This window comes from Xiphophorus hellerii, chromosome 23 (genome assembly GCF_003331165.1).
Source record: "Xiphophorus hellerii strain 12219 chromosome 23, Xiphophorus_hellerii-4.1, whole genome shotgun sequence".
In the NCBI taxonomy this organism is placed as follows: domain Eukaryota; kingdom Metazoa; phylum Chordata; class Actinopteri; order Cyprinodontiformes; family Poeciliidae; genus Xiphophorus; species Xiphophorus hellerii.
Window position 1 is genome coordinate 5601262 of NC_045694.1, and position 20955 is coordinate 5622216.

The window sequence follows — 20955 nt, forward strand, 5'->3', positions numbered from 1 at the left end:
AAACAAAGTCATGCTGACTTTCAAAAAACAAGGTTGAATAACATTCCTTTTATTATCAGATTATAAACAAATGGCTCATAAAAATAAAACATTATTGCAGAACAAAGTCTTAAATTGCGTTTCAAACAGTTTAGCATAGTCCCTTGCAAAAGTATTCATACCCTTTGAACTCATTCACCTTTTGTTATGTTACAACCACCATCAACAACAATGTACAGTGTTTTCATATGGATTTTATCTGATAGGTCAACACAAATCAGCATATAATTATGAAGCAGAAGGATTGCTTCAATTGTTTTTCAATTTATTTCACAGAGAATTCTGAAAAGTGTAGTATGAAATAAAAGCTGGTGTTACCAACTGCTTTCAGAGGCCACCTGATTAATAAATAGACTCAATGTAAGTGTAATTTAATGTTAGCATTAATATTGCTCGTCTGAGAACATTGTAGAGGTTTTGATGAGAAAAAAGCTATTGTTAGCAGGAAACCAATGCGCTCATGCAGGACGGGACACAGTAAATATGTGGAAAAAGGGGCTGTCACTATATGAATCAATACAAATATATAAATATATACAAAACCGTGTGTGTGGAAGAAAAACGGTACCCGGTTAGAATGGTTTCGCAGAACATCAGCTGTGTTGGAATAGACAACTGACAGGCGTCGATGTTGCTGTTTCCCAGCAACAGCAAGAGGATTTTGCCACTTATAGCTGTGGATCTGAGACAAAAGCAGAATGTTTCAAGAGTTTTTAACTGTACAATACATGTCCCCACATTTTGTGTTTTTCTTTTCTGTGGTTACAAAACAATGTCCTTAATGAATGCATATTAGTTTGGCGTTCATTTTTATTCTTAGTTTTAATGCCAAGATTACACTTGTGTTTGATGTCATGTATTCAAAGATCAGGCATAACATTATGACCACTAAGAGTTGAAGTGAATGAAACTGATCACATTTTCCTTATTGTACTGCAATGGAACGCTTTGTCCTAAATGGTGATTTGTTATAAGGAGTAAAAATTGATAAGTGTGAAGATTTGAGTGACTTTGACCAGGCCTGAACGACTTGGTCAGAGTATCTACAAAACTGCAGCCCTTATAGGGTGATACTGCAGTGGAAAACATCAGTCAAAATAGCATAGAGGACTGATGTCTTGGTCATAATGCACATTGGGAGCAAAGGCTGGCTTGTGTAGTGCGCTCAAATTGCTCAAGAAGTTAATGCTAAATGGCTTGTACTTGTATAGCACTTTTTCAATCCAGAAGACCCGATTCACACACACACATTCACATGCTAATGGTGGCAATCTACTGGATAGTAGCCACAGCTGCCCTAGTCAGGGCTATTTTAGCAGCAAAGGAGAAACCAACCCACTATTAAGCAGCCGGTCATAATGTTAGGTCTAATTCATGTGTGGTGATGCTGGACATTGCTGAAACTCTATAAATATACAAGGAAAAAACAGAACAGGTCATTCTACAATAACAACAATAAACTTTAAAAGTGAAGCCCCAAAACTGAAACTATGGATGAGATGTATTTGCATGTTTGAAATATAATTCATCTACTAGTTCAACAAAAATATATGAAAGGATTGCATGGCGTGTTTCTAATTTCTCTGAGTTTTTCTCAGCTACATCAAAAATATATCAACACATTTGAACTGCTGTAAACTGTTGACTATGTTGCAGAAATTTTGCTTTCTTCTGAGAATATGTCTATCTATTTCTATAAACAGATCTTTATTAAGCATATAGGGCAGTGACATTGCAGTGAAGCAGTCCTGATTTAGCTGCGGGAATCCAAGCATCGACCCCCTGGTGCTCCCCGGAGACCGCTTTTGAAGAGCCGCATGTCTTTTAATGTGTATGTTTGTCTCCACGAGTAAATAGATGCGCCCCCTACAGACGGCCCGCTCTCACTCCTCCTCCTCCTATACTCCACTCTCTGACTCCGCAGCTCCTCATTCACTAGAAGATGGCGGACTGCGCTCCACTATTAGATGAGGAACTCTCGTCCTTTGTCTTCAGTTACCTGACAGAAAACTCCGGCAGCCAGGTAAGACCCCAGCCTTGGAGGACACACGGGACGCCGGGCTTTGCAGAGCGGGGCGCGTCTCTGCACGTCGCCGGCTCTGGTGCACGCTGTGCCCGGCTGATGGGAGCCTCTCTCTGGGCTGCTCAGCAGCATCTCCCCGGCACAGTGCAAGCCGGCTTCTCGGTCTGCATGCGTGCGTGCGTGAGCGTCTATGTGTGTGTGGACTACAATGACTTGATGTCTGGCTTTCACGTGTCTTGGAGGAAATGTCATCAGCCATCGGCAATAGGGGAATTCAATGAATGAAAATGGATTGTTTTGGTGTTAGACCTGGAGGCGGAAAGCAGCCGGTGTGCTGCTGCTCGGCCGGGATTATTTGGTATGCAGAGAGGCGCTTTGGAAACTTTAGACGCATTCTTGAGGGAAGTTTTAATTTCAGTGCCGGGGACTCGGAACACGTGGTGCGCCTCTTCATGCGTGGACGAAGCCGGTGGATTATTGTGATATATTGACGTATTAATTGGGTTCTGGACTGTTTATTTTTTTAATGTGTGTGAAGAAAGTCGAACTTGTGTGTGCCTAATCCATGTGTTTGCGTTCCTTGTTTTCTTTTTAACACTAATGAAATGTTTTGAAGAGGTCCCTTGTTGTGGCATTGCAACACATTAATTCTGTGTAATGGTATGTATCTACTTCATTATTAAGCTGATTGCCTCGACACGGCGGGCTTAGAGCGCTGGAGGATCTTTGGATCTCCAGCGGATCTATGCATGCTGGTCGGAGTTCTCCAAAGTTGAGCAACACCTTTCCCACGATGCGTTCATGGACATCTCATTATTATGGTTATTAGACTTTGTATCTCCAAAACGAAGAAGAGCAGAGTTCCGAGTCAGCTGGGAACGTTGATGCGGTTTTACGTTTTCGTAATGGTTTCCGTAATCGAAACGATTACAAAACGCGTCTGGCTGAAAAACTGACTGTAATCTGAGCGATTCTTGGACAGTTTACCTGAAAGTGTGATTATCGTTTACCGATTTTATGTATGGGTGAGGAGGGTCGCGGGGGGCTGCGCTATAAAGGGGTCAGTTATGTCAGGAAATCAGCGAAGATTTGCTGATTCTTAATTTAAAGTCGCAACACACGAAGATTAATCTCCTAGCAGGCAGTCTGCAGGAAAAGACCCCCTCAGGGGTCTGTCATTGTCAATCCAGGATCCGCAGCGCAGCGTGACATAATTGCATTGCGGTGATTGTTTTTGCTCTGGATGATGCAGGGTCATCGCGGCATCTGATGCGCTGTGTGTGTGGGTTGGAGGTATCGGCGTTGCTGTTGGTGAAGTGGGGGAAGAAGGGAGGTCTGTCACAGCTGATTGGCAGCCCTAGCAGGTTGAAATCAGTGCGTGGAGGGATGTAGGGAGACTGTGGACTATTTATAAGCCGCAGCAGTGACATGTGCCTACACCTAACACATACTGTGGATGTGAGCCATCTCAATGTTATGCATATTAAAGGGAGATGCAAAACAATGTCTGTTATATTTGCAGAACATTATGTTACACATAACTGAGCTATACTATTCATGTATTCTCACTGGAATTGATCACATATTTAGCTCTTTAAATTGGTTTTGCAACAATTAATTGAATCAAAGTCATCACGCATTATCAGCGTATGCAATATCTCTATTCCAAAACACTGCAATATTTTGTAGCCTATCATATTTCATGTTTTATGCATTCAAACTGCTTTCCAATAATCCTTATGAGGTACAAACACCAATTAGCATTGTAAATTATTCAGATTTTTTTCCTCATCATGTTGCCAATAAGTGGATGAAAAGTTTCTCCTCAAAGTCAGAAAAATGGACAAGCGTAAGAATTTGAGTGAGTTTCATAAGGGCAAGCGTGTGACAGTCAAATTGTGTCAGAAACTGCAGCCTTCCTGCTTTGCATGGATCTGTAAATATAAGAAGTGGTCCAAGGACTGAATAGTAGTGAGCTATGAAACACGGTGATGGCAGCATCATGCTTTTGTATAGCAGGGAGAGAAAAGCAAAGTTGATGGGACAATGGAAGGAGCTAAAATTAGGCAATTGTGCTTTTTATGCAAAAAGCTGAAAACAGGAATTAAGGTTCATCTTCCAGATGGAACATTACTCTAAACACATAAACACATCTTAGCTAAAATGGAATGGCTTGAATATACTCATGGCCTAGAATGGCCCAGTCAAAGATAAGACCTAAATCGAAATTAAAAATTGTGGAAATAATTTAAAATTGATGTTCACATATGTTCTCCATCCAGTCGCTTTTTATTCTTGTTAAATTTGTAATTTGATATGTTTTTTTAGTTAAAAAAATGCTTTTTATACATCATTATTATTTTCTGTTTTGATAGAAGAAGCTTGTTAACTTGTCTGTATTGCACTGACATGTATTGTATTTTTAATGATTGTACCCTGAGAGACTATAGCTAACTCTTATATATTATATAATATTCATTGTCCCCTTTTGAAATAAATAAACAACAGGTTGAGATAGATTGCAATGAAAAACTGGAAATAATTTTAATCTCTACAAGTGCAAATCTGGAAGAAATTACATCAAGAGGGGCCTTGCTGGTCATAATGTTTTGCCCTGATGGGTGGGTATTTGGCTCAATGAACTGATAGCTTATATCTGTACCAAATCTAGATTTTATTGACCAAGAGTCTAAAGCTCAGGGACCATAGTGGGGATATCATGACCATGGAAAAAGAGCAGTACAAAATTATATCTCTATTACTAGCAGTCACTATTACTAATGCCACATTAATCAACAATATTCTGATATAATTATTTTCCCACTGACTGGTTATGTAAAATTGGAATAAAAGACATATTCACGGTGTATATGATACAAGTTTTGTTGTCTTTGTCCTTGTCCCTCCCCAAATTGAAGTGACTCCCTTGGCGATGAGCCTTAACGGCCAAATGACAAAACACCATTGTGTATCAGGTTACCACAGTTGTGAATAAAATTCCCTGAAAGAGTCAAAAAGTGGTGTACCAAATCATTTCTGCTCAAAAATCACCTCTGCCTTACAAACCCACACAATCAAACATCAGTTAACCAGCAGAAGGGAGTTGGCAATGCATATCATGCTGAGCACAAGGGGGAAAAATAATGCACAAGACACCTAATACACATTTCGATTCGGAAAATGTGACTATAAAACAAAAGTATATCCATGCTGTGCAGATCCAATAAAGATGTGGATGTGGAATGTAAATGGGACAACTGCGAGGGAGAAAAGTGCTCAGATGGAAATAGGCATGCTGTTACGTCTAACCGACGCTTTGCTCTGAGGCTTTTAATGCTGGATTGCTGCTAAGTCCTTGACTGGCACGGAAGAGAGAAGATAAACTTGAGTCAGAAACGGAATCAAACTGTGCACTGTATCGCAGTGTGAAGTCCTTTCTTTATGTTCAGTCTGATAAGGTTATTTGTAGTGCAAACGGCACATTATATGTTAATATTTACTACTGGTTATTAAGGCGGACTTATGGCTTTCTTTTACTCCCCGTTGCTGTGTGTGTGTATTTGGGTTGTGCTTGTAAAAGGCACACTTGCCCCTGCCGGCTGGTTATTGTAGTACTCTATCCTCGTGACTGGTGTTACAGAACTGCCCTGCTGCAGTCATGTGAGTTGTAGTGGAGGGAGGGGCGGACGGAGGCGTCACCGTGACGTAGAGGAGGGATGGGCTGTCTCGCCTCCCTCCTCTTCTCTACTTCCTCCTAACATGTGACTGCTTCCTTGTCTCGCTGTCTCTTTAGTTTTCTCTCACACATACACACATAAACAAGCATGGCACAGTTTGCCTCATTTTTTCTCTTCCTGTCTGTTTCGCACATGCACCTCCACATATATCAAAATAAATTGCTGTTTGGGCTTAGATTCTATTTCTACAAACGTAGACAGGAATTGGCTTTCCAACAAACTTAGGTTTTTGCTTTTTATTTTAGGATTTTCTCTGGCAATATTTGCAGAATTCAAACTCCCCAAAGTTATTTCTCTTGAGTTGTCTCCTAAATGACACATTTAGGAGACAACTCCTAAATGTTGTTTAGGCCTATATCTGTTTATTATATCACGATATAGTCAAGTTTGGAGTATTTGCTCATTTCTCTGTCATAATATGACAATTAGAGATTAGTCTTACACAAAATATGCTGTTGCCTCTGGTTGAAAGGAATAGTTTCTTAAAGTTGCTACAACATTGGCATTTCAAACATTTGTCTTGCAAAATCACAATGTTTTTGATGACATGTTCCTGCAGATGCTTCTGCTGATGTCAGTGTGTTTTGCTTTTTATCACAGAGAGAACAAGTAGATTCTTAGTAACACTGCATATATTAAAGTAAAGGCAGAAACAGGCCCAAGTTCACAGTTATACCTTGCAGCCTATTAAGATTATGAAATTCCCAAGATGATTCTGGAAGTGTTGGTTTGAAATCTTTTTTGCAAAATCTCTTCCTCTTCTTTTAATGATGAGTAAACCTGCACTCAACTACAGGATAACTAAAAGTTATGATTTTTCCTTTATGTATTTTGCTGAATTTCCTCACTGTGGGGCAAGAAAGTATAATAGAATAGAATAGAAGTACTTTATTCATCCCAGCAGGGAAATTACTACTATCTATTCTATTCTATTTTCATCCCAAGCTACTTTCAAATGACCAGATCATCCCCATTTGTTATTACATATAAACACAGTTACCTACAGGCATCAGACAGTGTTAAATTGTCACTTCATACAAATCTTTAGTAAAGTATTGCTGCATTTGTGTAACAATTTTGGCAAAATTCTAGAAAAATTCGCAACATCATTGAATTTATATATAGTAACAGTATAAACAACCCCCCACTATATTTTCTTATTGTATTTATGTGTTTAATGCACAGTTTGTCTGTTTGATTAGCAAGCCTGCACTCAACTGCGTAACAGACACATTCATAGCTTAACAACTGTAGTTCATAGCGCCAGCACACTACAGGATAATTATGCTAATGCTCATGTAAACTTAACAACATCAAAACATTAACATTATTATCCTATGACAAAAGTTACTGGAAGAACTACTGTGTAATCTAAGTTTTAAATGTGTTATGGTTTTACAGGATAACAGTATGTTTTTGGACTTGCAAACCGGCTGCTTCTCTGGAGGTTTAATGCAAAGACAACATGATGTATTTAAAACTTTTCTGTTTCCGTTGACCTGACCGGACCCACAGAGAAGTCGCTTTAGATCACAGAAAGCTTCTCAGACCTCTCTCAGGGCTTATAACTGACCGGGTGTCGAGGGTCGCTCTCAGCCCTCTCAACAGGGGTAGAGGGGGATTTTGGCGGAGATCAGTCCGACTTACCATCAGCAACACATCTTGCTTTGACAGGACACAACCGGCTACGGGACACATGCTGGTAAAATATTAGCCTTGTCACGTCCAGTTCACTCTGCTGTTCAAACCACCGGTTGGGCAAACTCGCTTCACTACTGAGAAAATCACATGCGCGTTCAGCGCACACGTGTTATTTTCCAGTAAAAAGAAGGTGAACTCAGAAGCACTTGCTGCCTCTTTGATCACCATACAGTAGGCCAACCATCATTCATTAAACAGCACCATAAAGTTGTGAGAAGCATTTTTTGTCAAAGTATTTTGATGTTCTTTGGATATTTGAAAACCATAGTCACATTTATATCTATAGACATTGTGGACTTTTAAAATACTTTCCTGCATACTTACAAAATTGAATTTTAATGATGCGTTGTGTGCTTTTAAAGCACTTTCAGTTGCCCTTTCTTTGAATAGTGACAAACTTGCCTTGTTTTGTAATTGTGTTGGCTTAAAGTTGCAATGCAAAAATTAAACTTCAGACAAAGAAATCTTTGGAATGTTGTCAATAAGTCATTCTTGATTATGTATTTTGTAGTAAACATCTAAAAAATACAGTTCCTTTAACAGTAGCTTACATTTATAAGATGCCCTTTATTTTTGATTTGCCACATCAAAACCTGAGTTCTTATTGAATATGTTTATTATTTTTGGTAAATCCATACTAATTTAAGATACTTAAAGCACCTATTCAGTGGTTTTGCCCTCTGGGTTCCACCAAAATATGTTCTGAAACCAGTTAAACTAGTCTTACTTATGTGGATCTTAACCGAAGTAGGAGTGCTTTGTAGATGCCAAGCAAAGCACTCTGACTTGTTGTTCCATTGAGAATGTTTTTTTAACAAACAAAATAAATTCACCAATTGTGAATTGAAAAAAATTATATAAAGTAGGATTACTGAGTTCTAAAATTGCATCAAATTATATTTTAAATTGGAGTGAATCTAGGTTTGGTAAGATCCCCCTCAAAACATAATTGTCCTTTACCTCATTGCCCAATTGGAAATTCAGCATTCTGATTTTTCATAATTTATGGAAGGTCTAGACAGGCAAATGGTTTCTTTTGAAATGTTGGAAAATGTTATTGGATATATATTTGAGTCTGCCAATGTAAGAAATTTTATTAATCTTGAAGTCAGCCACCAACCTCATTCAGCAACCCTGGAGCATCTGTGGATGTAAATGTTGTCTTGAGCTCAAGCAGACTTTACTTCTAATTCCAGCCAATTAAAAACGAGCTTCTAATGTGTTCATTCTTTGTTTTTCTATGCTTCTGTATGATTATAGGAACAAGATGATACTAATACACAAAACAATTCGATGAAAGATTTATATAAGATCTTTGTGATTTAATTTGGATATAAAATTCTATTTGATTTGTTACTTACAGCCGAATGGGGGCAGAAAGCCAGCTGGCACATCACCTTCTTTGTGTAGACTGATAAATATGCCTTAAACTAGTTGGTGACTGAGGAGTGAAGGCTCAGCACAGACAGCAGACAGACGAGTATAGATATCAAGGCATTAAGGATCCTCCCAGGTGTGATGGATATCTTTGATACAGACGTTACTGACAGTGTTCAATATATATTCTATCCTGAGTTGTTTCTTTACTTTTCAGTGATTTAGGCTTTTTGCTGTGTCTCCGCTGCATTTACTTTTGGTGTGTTTGTGTCCACCATCCTGTGTTTTATTCCCAATTCCGTGCCATTAGCTCTCTTGCTGTTCCTCTCTTGTCTGTGCGAGTCGTGATGTGCAGTGCTGCAGTGCAATGTGTTCAGCCTGCAGCCCCGCGGTGACTCACCTGTCCCTTCTGTCACTATGTGCTGCTCACATCACGAGCAGCACTTGGATATAATCACACAATTGTGTGGAAACAGTGTCCAATATGACATAAGCTGACTTGTTTTGTCTTTTAAATATTTTAATATAGCTGGGGATGATGCAATTAAGGCTGCAGCTGGTGGAGTATCCACCTTGTTGGAGACAGAACAATATGTCCGCCTGACATAAAGTACAAAAGTAAAATGAGAAAGTTTAGGTGAATTGTTGCCCAGGTGTCAGATTCACAGCTTAGTAGTATTAAAATAGTCACTGGTCTTTTTAAAGTACCCCATTATGGTGCTTTGCACCTGATAAGAATCACCTAGTTTTTGTCAGGGATGAAAGTGTGTTGATGTTTGGCTAATTCCCTTTGGGTCTGTGTTAGTCTGTGATGGCGTTGGGAATATGTTTGTTTCCTCTGAAATCCCTCTGAGGTTCATCAGGCTTCCTGCTGAGACACCAGGGGCCCATGCTCCCGTTAACCACGCTACTAAACCCTGTGTGTGTGTTGAAGGGATCTCTCAGCCCATCACATGTTTGACTGTTGCTAGCTACCATGCTAGCAGAGGCAGGTTGGTGGAGGGGGTGTTCAATAATTAATTAGGTGGTGATTCATCAGCTGCTCACTCAGACTTTCTTGGCACCACAGCAAAAATTCATGCAGGCATACTCTCAGTTAGATCATGCAATCTCTGATTAAATCTGGACTTCTGTCTCTGAATTCAGATTATAATTGTGTCGTCTCTATAATCGCAGTAACTCTTTGTTCTTTTTCTCATTCATCTAAGATACTTTTTTTGTCATGATTTGCATTGTCAGTTTTTCTGGTAACTTAGGTCACCACTCAGATTTGAGTATCACTGAAAATGTATTGGTACAGTAAATTGATCCAACTCAGAATAGCTTAACTTAGAGTTTTAATAACTGATTTTACCTTATTAGGGAAAACAGCTAGCTAACTGTTTATTAACTTTTCGGCAATGCATTAACCAAGTTGTTTTGTAACATGACATCTTGGCATGTCTCAACTTTGCACCATTGCGTACACTGTTTTACGCCATTGATAGTGTTCTTGTAAATATGTGACAAAAACTGCAGAGTATTTTCTAATAACTGCACTCCAAGCTGGACATCAAGAAACATGATTAGCATTTGATTTTTCTTACAATTTTAGTCACGATACATCAGTCGTTGAGTAAAGATCCAGTACAGATTTGCTACGTCCAAAAGATTTCATGAAGTATACATCAGCCAGGTGATCCAAATCAAATGCAGTTGATTAACTGACCACCAGTCCGTTCACCACTAAATAGCCAGCGGTTTTGGGAGGACAATGATTTCAAACACAGCCGCACATCTGCATCAGCACAGCCCAAATGACGTGACTCCAGGTGTTGCAATAACTCAGTCAAAGTCCAGACTCTAGACTTTGTCATATTGAGTCATATTGTGAAAACAATTTACTACGACCTACTTCAAGTGAATGCTACAAAATATAGCTATAGAATCATTAGATCTTGCTCTTCCTGTTTCCATAACTGTGTTTGTGACTTTTTTAAACACAACGATGGAAAATTAAATGTTGCTTGTCAAGTTTGTTGTATGATTGCCTTCAATTTTTGTCCACAATGGTTTTGGAAAGTTTTACCTATAACCTAATCTCATGTGATCCTAATTTTGCAGGGGAGTAATCAGAAGGTGTTGGTTAGATGCAACAAATCACCCATGCTAATTAAAACATAGCAAAGTAGATTTCATTAGGCCTTGATGGATACAGTTTTAATGTGCAGAAGTGGTATGATTATTGCTAAAGAGCCAGACTCATTAAGTCTTTGCTGGCAGTCCTGGAAGACTGATACGGTCTATCCATCTGTCAAGATCAGATGCAGTTTCTTCTTCTAATCATGTGGCTTTGTCTTTGGTATCCCATAACAGAACACAGTAAGGCTCTTGGGCAGTGTTAACCTTTAGTCCAGTTTCCAAACAGGGATAAACGGTGCTAGCAAAGGCTTACAGACCTGCATGGTTCAGGGCAAAGTGGAGCTGTACATTATTGCTTTAGGTTTAATCAAATCAACATGAGTTTTGTTCCTGCTTCGCTTGAATGCATGTCAAGCTGCGCCCCCCATCACCACAAGGTTCACTTTCATTTGAAGGACCTTGTGTTAGTGGAACTGCCTATTTCAATTGATAGTTTGAGCACTGAGCTTTCTCATGATCCAATAAATGCTATTTGTAGAAGGGAAGTGGAGTATAACAGGTTGCATTTCTTATTTTGCAACCTGTAAGAAACGTGGATCTATGGATGAATCTCTGAAATCCAATTTCCATGCAGCAGAATTTCACACAGTGGCTTTCTGTTAGGTATTGCAGTAAGCAGCAAAAGGAAAGATGCTGGAGAAATCAGGTAAGCAGAAAAAAAAATCTAACATGACTGAGACTCGAGGGGAATTCAGATCCTATTAGGAATTCCTTATTGCATTTTTCCACCTTAATTTATATGAAAATCTATTCAAACTGTCGCCGTGTTGCATGTTGTTGCCGCTGTGACTCAAACCGGAGTGGGATGTGAAGATGTAAATTTCTCCTCCATCTCATCTTTTGCACTCAGTCCAAGCTTTTTCAGTTAGTGTTGTGATTCACTGGTATCCCCTCTCTCCATTTCCTCATGCTGCTGATTATTCTTCAAATTTATGCTTTTTATCTTTATGGCACATTGAAATCCACCTCCGAGGGTTTAAACATATTCAGTGTTTTATTGTTAAATCATCTTTTACACACCGTTTAACACTGGTGAGCTGGTTAAGCCTCTCGGTTGGATCTGATAGAGCTTTTCCCCTGCAAAGACCCTGATTCATCAGTGAGTCAAATTACAACAATTTGAGTAATTTATCAGTCGCTAAAGTCATTGAGAAACTTCTTTGAATAAATCTTTTTGCTGCTTTCTCCTGTCACTGTAGGCCCCAGGCAGTCATTAGGTATTTTGTACTAGTATTTGATGCTGAATTGGCTCATAAATGGCTAATTAGACATTTATTAGACAAAACCCTGACTATAAAACCTCACCCACTCAATATCTTACATTGTATTACATTTATAACACTTTGCCATCTCGCAAAGCTAAACATTTACTAAAAATATATGTTTATATGCGTTAATTGCTTTCCATATATTAATTAAATAATTATTCAGCTTACATATGGTTTGAAGGCTTTGGAGGAAGGTAGACGCTCTCTGACTCATGGCATATCGACATGTCCACTTTCTGCAAGCTTTGCCACAACCTCAGAAGCTGCTTTCCCTTCAATCAACTCCTTTCTGATGTTTTTATTTGAATCTATATTTGTATTCATACTTAGGACCACAAATTGGTAAATTTAAGTGGAAATAATTTGATAATTTGATAATTGCAGCTGAAAATGTTAAATTTTTAACATTAGATCACCAAAAAATGGATTTTACAAATTTTTCGAACTACACAATTTTTGGAAAGACTTCTGACTGGACAGTTATCCGATAGTCAGTAACTGACACTTTCATGAGGAGGGTAAGCCACAAGAGGTCATTACTAAAGAAGCTCGTTGTTCAGTGTGTTTTGGTGGAAAGTTGAGTAGAAGGAAAAACTGTGGTAGGAAAAGTTGCAAAGGATTGTGAAGCATAGCCCACTCTGGGATAACTCTACCATATCCATATCACTGTCAAATCAGAGGTAATGCCAAAAGAATCTTGCCTGAGCCAATGAGAAAAAGAATTAGATTGATGCTCAGTGGTGCAATATTCTTTTTTCAGATGACTTTACTGTCTACAGTCAAGAAATTGACTTTAGCATCTCTATAAATAAGGTTTATAGAGATACTAATTTCATATGCCTGCAGGACTTGGCTTCTGCTCACACTGCCAAATAGACCAATTCCTGCTGTACTAGCCATGACCACTGTACTTAATTAGCCAGTAAACATATTCTTAAGCTGACTAAAGTCTGTAAGTCAGACTTTTAAGGTGTCCAGAAAAGGTCCTAAGTGGCCCAATGAACAAAAATTATCTTAAAAAAATGATTGGACTGGTGTAATATTTGAAGTTTTGAGAAGCTGGCTTTTGGCCTTCAGTAGCTCTACACCATAACAATCAAAATCACCCAAGAATAAACATTTCAAATGGATTACTCTGTTTGCAATGAATAAAACAAACTTTTCAATGATATTCACTTGTGTTCTACGTGTCCTTTCCTAACCTTTGTTGGTAATTTGTATTCATCACAACTGCCATGGTGGCTATATTGATAGTGTCAACATAAGAAGTGCAGCTGTCATCCCTTGTACACTCAGATAGACACACAGTAAATGTCCACATCACCTGATGGAGGTGTGAAGGGGTTGGTACAGGGGGAATTCAATCTCACCCTGCTGCTCAGGGCTTTGTAGTGAGGCAAGAACTCGCTGGATGCCCTAATTCTTTAAAGCTCTCTTCCACCGCTGCCTGATTTATCATGGGGGCAGCCACATAGGAAATGCCTTATTTTAAGGGAGAAAGACCCATACCCAGTGTTATATCTCTTTTCAAAACCTGAAATGAGTGGAATATAAAAGAGAAGGTTTAATCTTGCTGGGTAGGAAACGTGACAAGCAAATAACGGAACATACTTGCAGACAAAACTGATAAACCACTGCGTCTCTTCCCTCCAAATAATCCACTCATCCTCCTGGATTAATGTGTAAGATTATGACCCATGCTCCACAACTTCAGGGATTACATGGTGCTTCCTGGGGTAATGCCACCCAGAGCTGAGGAGGCAGTGATGCAACATCAGTGCATATGTTGCACTCCCTGTAGTATTTCCTTTACTCTGCTTGTGGTCGCACCGACACAATGCTAGAAATAGCATTGCTCAAAAATGCAGAAATGTTGTGTGCTTGTGGAAGGAAACATTTAAAGCTATAAAATGTATTGCAACATTAACTGTGATTACAAGATTATTTGCAGAGAGTACATAAGTCTTTCTTGCAGAGGGTCTCTCAAAATCAGAGATTAAAAGAGATTCCTTAAATTAAAACACACCACAACACAACCACTTTTAAACTGAACCTTGATGAACTCATGACTTTATATAGCTTATGCAAATTTGTGACCTTACTGCCTGACTGTCTCACTTGAAATTTAGACTCATCGGCCAAGCAACATTTTCTGCTAATTTTCAGCAGTCCAGTTTTGACTGTGATTAAATCAATAAGTGCCACCTGCTCAGGTCTACTGTTGCTGCAACTAGCTTCCTGATTGTTGTGGTCAGACATAGGATTCCTTATACTTTGGTTGTAAAGAGTAACTGTTTAAGCTAATGCTGTCTTTCTTCAACTTTTAAAAATGGCTTGCTCAATTTCTTTGACTCTGACATCAACAAGGGGTTTTGGTCAACATATTTGCTGTTTTCTCTTTTTCGTACCATTCTCTATAAACCTGAGAAATGTTTGTATGTGTTTTTGAAGTACTCAGACCAGTATGTCTGACACTAATAACTATACCACGACTCCACCAGAAGACATCTTTTGGTTCCTTGAACACATGTTTAAGAACATTTTTGATTGGTTGTTGGTCTTCATTAATGAGTTATGCTCCTACTGAAAGTTTGCCTTTCCTGTGGCTTTGCTGAGGTACCTTTGTCATGGGAAACAGTAAAAACAGAAGTTAAAATGTTACTGGTCCCAGTTCAAACATTGAAACCAGTTTGGTAGATTTGTTTACCAGTGTAGTCTATTGTCAAAGAACACATTACTCTAGTGTGCCTAACTACTGCAAAGACTATTTTGTGCAAGCCACAACATGACTTAAAACTTGATTTGGAATTTTACAGCATTTGTGTTGTGAAAGGAAAGCAGGGATGAGACTTTTAGTAATTTCACAGATTATTACAGACTTTTAGAAGTAGTCTTGGCTAGGCTAATAGAGTAGTCGAAGCAGCGATAATACTCATCATGTTACTCAATGTTTTAGGAGTTTGGACACCTAAACGGTCTCCATGGCAGTTGGTTTTATCTCTACTGAACCGTTTACTGCCCCCAACAAAGAGACAGGGGAGATAGAAAAAGTTTTTGTTGCACTTAGAGATCTCTCAAGGGCAATGGTGTAAATGAGGGAAAAGGTTAAAGGAAATTTCCATGGAATGGCGAAACAGACCTTAGGGACAAAAGGACACACAGTCACATGCAAGAGTGCCAGCATGACATATATCTGTGGCAACAGTGAGCCAGGGGAAGGCAAGCATAGACTGGTATGATCATGCACCTCTGCAAACACAGGTAACCATGGTTTGCTTTAAACACAGCCTATTACAAGCAGCGCAGCATTATTGGATATGGTTCAGTGCAGTATTTCACACACACTCCTGCACTTATAGCTTAGTGTTTCTCCCTGTGCTTTACTCCATTTTAAAATATATTTTATTTTTAGATTTAACTTTGTTGCTTCCTCAGATAAAAGGCACATTATTGTCTCTCTTTACCTCAGTGTGTGTGATCCAGCAGGGAGTGACTGTTATAAATAGATCTGTTGGCTTCGAAGTGCACACCTTTCTGTCACATCATACACACTTAGACTTGTGGACGATCACGCGTTCAGATGTAATTACTAAAAGAGCTCCATGTGGGCTTGTTAAAAGAATAACAGAAAAATTGCAGAGTAATGCTGTAACTCATCAGAATGTATTAAATTACCACAGCAGAAATTCAAAATTGAATCACTCTGATTTTGTGATGCATTCTGATGATAATCTAATGTAATATCTCTGATCATTTCTAATGATGAATACATTAGAGTGGAGTTTCAGTAATAGGCTCAGGAAGCTCTCTGGGGCTTAGTGATGGAAAGTTTAGAGGTGTGTGTGAGTGTGCTGTAAGCAAGCAGGCGTCTACCTGCACTGAATGGAGGCACTGATAGAGGTGGGTGAGGTTGTTAATAGCTGTGCTTACTTCCTCATTGGCACACACATGTCAGCATTCATACCAAGTCTAACATGTGAGTACATGTTTGCCGCTAAACAGACATCCTGCTTCTGGAAATTTCCATCCGTTTCCCGCCTTTTTGTGCAATCATACTTCTTTATTATGATTTTATATCTGTCTTGAGCATGACTTATTTCCACCTCCTGCCATTCACCAGCCTGCTGCTCATTGACCTACATCCCAAAGGCCGCTTAGGATTGCGTGACCACAGTTCAGTGCCATGGTGATATGGCATTACACACATACAGTATTGTGTCTACAACCAAATTTGCTGCTGGGAAGTACAGATCTGCTTCTGGATTCTGTATCATTAATAAAATCCAGAAACTTTCAGTCACAGTTTGGACAAAACATTGTAACTAAAATTAATAAAATGATTGTTGTTATATTCAATAATAAAATGTAATTCTTAAATATACTCAAGTGAGCCCAGTGTGAAATTGTTCAGATTGAAATCAGAAAGGTGCATATTACTTTTATTCAAAGTCAATAAACATAAAGTAGTAAACTACTGAAAGCCATTATCTGTTATTACATTTTATTGCCTTTATCTGTTACAACAGACAATAAATTATAAGGCACATTCACAACTGATCGGACATTGCTTGAATAGCAGATGATGTGCATCAGGAACAGTGATTCCTTTTTGGTGTTTTTTGTCTTTGTTAAACTTTGCCACACTTTACTGCAAACAGTTTGGTGGATTGATGCCCAATATAAATGATTTAGATTAGATTTAAATTATAAGGCTTTACAATACACCACTGCTTCCACTACATGACACATGGTGTATCACATCTTGAGCACTGCTAAATAAAAACAAGTGGTGGATATTCAACCTTCTGCATCTCACCAGCTATTCTTAAAATGCTTTGGGGTACAATGCTTTAGATAGCAGCCTAATCTGTCATCTGTTTTGATACTTACAATGCCAGTCCTGTTCTGCGTGATTCCTATTGACTGACTTATTCTTTTTGGACTTCATGTGAACATCGCCTAAGCAAGTACATATACTGTTACTCCTCTACTGCACATTATATGTATGCCCCATAAATAGCTTGAAAATAAATAAATACATGTTCAGTGTTTTACCTGCATTCTTTGTCCTGTTTTTATAAAAACCATACTGCAACTAAAGCATGCAAACACTCAGCATCTTACTTTGTGCAAATGTTTAGGTTGGTCTGACTTTTTTGAGCCAGAGAGGAAAACATTTTCTTTTGTGATTTAACTTTACTTTGAAAATCAATGCAGCTAACACAAGAAAGTGAGATGAATCAAATTTAAAGTTTGAAAATCCGTTGTTGCTCTGTTGATGCAGCGCGGATAGATTAAGCAACTTTCTTCTAACTTTTGTATTAATCACATTTATCAGAAAATTGAGACGAGCCTCTGGGGAGCATCAGGTTTGAGTTAATGAGGAAATGATTTCTAATCAACTCTGACATATTAATGTGCCCAGACCTCCTCTCTCACCTCTTCAGTCTGTCAGTAGTTGGGAGAGTATCCGATCTCCATCAACAGATTAGAAAAATGAGAAGCATCTTGTTGATTGCGCTCTGAAAATATGGGCACATCCAACACTGTGGAGTTCAGCACCTTTGTTTCCTTTTTTGCTCTCTATCAGTGGTTCCCAGTTTTGCTGCAATGCGGGACTGTTGACATAAAGAACATTACTATTATAATGGCAGTTGAGTAGTAAGTCACATACTTTATTGGTGAGTGTGTCTTTGTATCTGGATGGAAATGTTTTTGGTGAATTTATTCTTTGTGCTAATTAGTTATAAATTAATCTTAAAAAGTTCAATAGTTTAGTGAAAAGCTGCACATTAAACCAGTTTGTGCTGATTTTATTGTCACATTAACTGAAATTCGTCCTCTTTCAATTTTGGCTGGTGGTTCTTCACAGTTATGTTAGGTGTGAACACTTAACTACTATTTTATATATAAATAGTTACGTCTACAAATTCATCATACTTGTCTACATTCAGCGTTGTAAAACCAACAAACTTTATCTCACAAACTGACATAATCCCAAAGTTTTCCAGCTTTAGATTTATTTTTGTTCTTGGTATTGGCATATTTGTCTGACTGGGGTTTTATTTATCTTAAGTAAACTTTTTATGTATGTTTATTTAATAATTTACAGTTGCATATTGTAAAAAATATATTTACAAACAGGCTTTTATTATATATTTTCTAGATTCATGCTGTTCACATCCACAACTGTCTGTTTTTTTTTTCCTGGGATGAAAATGCCCTGCTCTTTTAAGGCTTGTTACCATCACAGTACAAAGAAGTAAAGGTTAGCTAAATTGGAGGCTTATATGGATAAACTAGCAGCCTGGAAAGAGTGAAACCAACCCTGATCCATCCAAACTTTGGACCTTTCAGCACCAGGTAATTGTGTGGAGGTGATGGATGGACACACATTAGTAGACTAAATGTCTCCTTCGGGTGTTGTGTACTTTTATCTATACTCGTTGACTTTTTGATGCGCTGTCACTCTTCTATATTTTGTAGGTCTCATTGATGCTCTGACTTTCCAAAACATAACATTTTTTAAAAACATACACCACTGAATTTCCGTCGGTCCATCCAGTCTATATTTTTTTGCAGGTCCCATATTTAAAGCCTGGCAAAGGTCAAAATGGCTACCATTATCCCATTGCAACCATTTTATATTTGACCTTTAAAAGTTAGCCATAAAAGTACTGATTATTTTACAAAATGAGAATCTGGAAAATGGTAGAATTGGGACTGAAAATGTGACATGAACCCATGTTATTAATTCAGGTTGGAGGACTAACCAGATACCCACAATATGGTTTCTAAAGTGATGCATCTTGAAGGTCAGTGCTGCGTTTTGGTTTCCCAAGCACACAGTAGAAGAGATCCATGTGATTTGCTTGTTTGGTAGTTGGCAGGGTTATGCAAATTTTCTTACACATAATGTAAAGTTGGACTATGGACAAATACAGCTGCATATCCGGTCATTACAGACCCTTCACACCATTTTTTGTTCACCTCACTTGTGTTCTTTCTGTGTGCTTCTTGGCTCTCCATAATCGCTCCTCTGTTCTGAACTCCTTGCTGGAGTCTGTGACCTTTTTTTCAACTGCCTTCCTCCTTTTATTTCCTTCCCATTTTACTCTTTTCAATGCGTTTTTTATTCCTGTTGGCTTTGATGTCACTGCAGCCTGCTCTATCTTTTTTTATCACTCAGCTTGAATATTGCTCTATTAACAGTTAGTCATGTTTCAGATACTGGGGCAACAAACACACACACACACACACACATGCATGCCCCCTCACTGTGACCGGTAAGCAGTCATGAGTGAGTGATAGAGATTTTGTCAATCAAATGTAGGATTTGAATTGACAGCACACACTTGCGTGTGAACACACACACACACACCTGGTCAGAGAAGAGCACAAATACCGGCTCAGGCAGGCTGATAGCCAATTTACACAGCGTGAAATACAGGCCGAAGAGACAGGAGTGAGTCTACGAGTTGTCGTGGTCTGATAGCTTATCGATTCCTCTGCAGGTGATTTTAGGAAGAAGACGACCGGGGAATGCAGGGGAAGGAGGAAGTAGACAAAAGAGTCAGAGCAGGTGAGGCAGATAGTGAAGCAGAGATAGACTCATATTATTTTAGTCAAGGGACACAATCCTTCTGAGAACTCACTCACTTATTCAACTCTGAACTCTTAAGAAACATGTATTGGTGAGAGAGATCATAGTCTATCACTTTTTGTACTGACTCTTTATATAAAAGACAGCTGCAATCAATATTCCGAGGTATAAATATATTATAAATAGAAAAGGTTTGCATGACTTCATTCTGTTCTCAACAGGAAACAAAGCTAATCTGTAATCAGTCTTAGAAAAGTCACATTTTAGCTGTAGCGGATGCTTAGACTGAGAGGTAGCCATTTATGGTTGTGATTTCTGCTGTAGTTTTAACTAGGTTAATTAGTTAAGCCCTAAACAGCTCTTTGCAGCTATTTAGGAGTGAAGCAGGCTGATGAGGTACTCCCCTAAGCCTGGTTGTGCCTTGGATGGGGTGTGAATGTTTGGCAGTACCTCTTCAGTTGATATTTATGCTACAAAGTAGGTGTGCTTTATTTGCTCTGGAAAAATTGACGTAATCCCGTTTTGAAGGGCATGTGAACACATCAGCCAGACCAAATTCTACACCCCAGCTTGTATGTTTGCTCTACATTTCTGCTATTTACATGAATGAGCTCCTTTTGGTTTCCTCATCAGAAATCACACTAGTTAGATATTCATGTTTCTCCTGGTCTGGTTGTATTTCAGAGTACTGAACAGTGCTGTTTAATATTCAGGTCTTCTTTCTTCCCCCTGGGGCTGTGTGTTTGGGTAGCAGTACTGCCACATTGTTTGATATTGTTGTAGACTGCCCACGAAGAAGACTGAATGATCACCCAGTGTATACACTTCTGTGTTCTTGTCCCATCAGAATGGCAATCTTGGTTTAGTTCATCAGCATTATTGCCAGGACCTGAATGTGGACCCGTTGGACATCTTCGAAATCAACAGTAGAAGACTAACATTCTTTTGAATATTTTAGATAGATACAAAAAAAATAATAATAATAATTGGTGAATTGTCTACAAATAATTCCATCATTTAAAGCAA

The 20955-nt window shown here is 38.6% G+C and overlaps 1 protein-coding gene across 1 annotated transcript in view; it reads left to right on the forward strand.

Annotated features, from left to right (window-relative positions):
- Nucleotides 1–1948: 1948 nt before the first annotated feature.
- The window catches only part of ppargc1b (peroxisome proliferator-activated receptor gamma, coactivator 1 beta), a 100126-nt gene continuing 81119 nt past the window's right edge, over nt 1949–20955 (forward strand). The window contains exon 1 of the mRNA XM_032554759.1: nt 1949–2062. Coding sequence (XP_032410650.1) covers nt 1982–2062 — 81 coding nt within the window. The 5' untranslated portion in view covers nt 1949–1981. The remainder of the gene's footprint in view (nt 2063–20955) is intronic.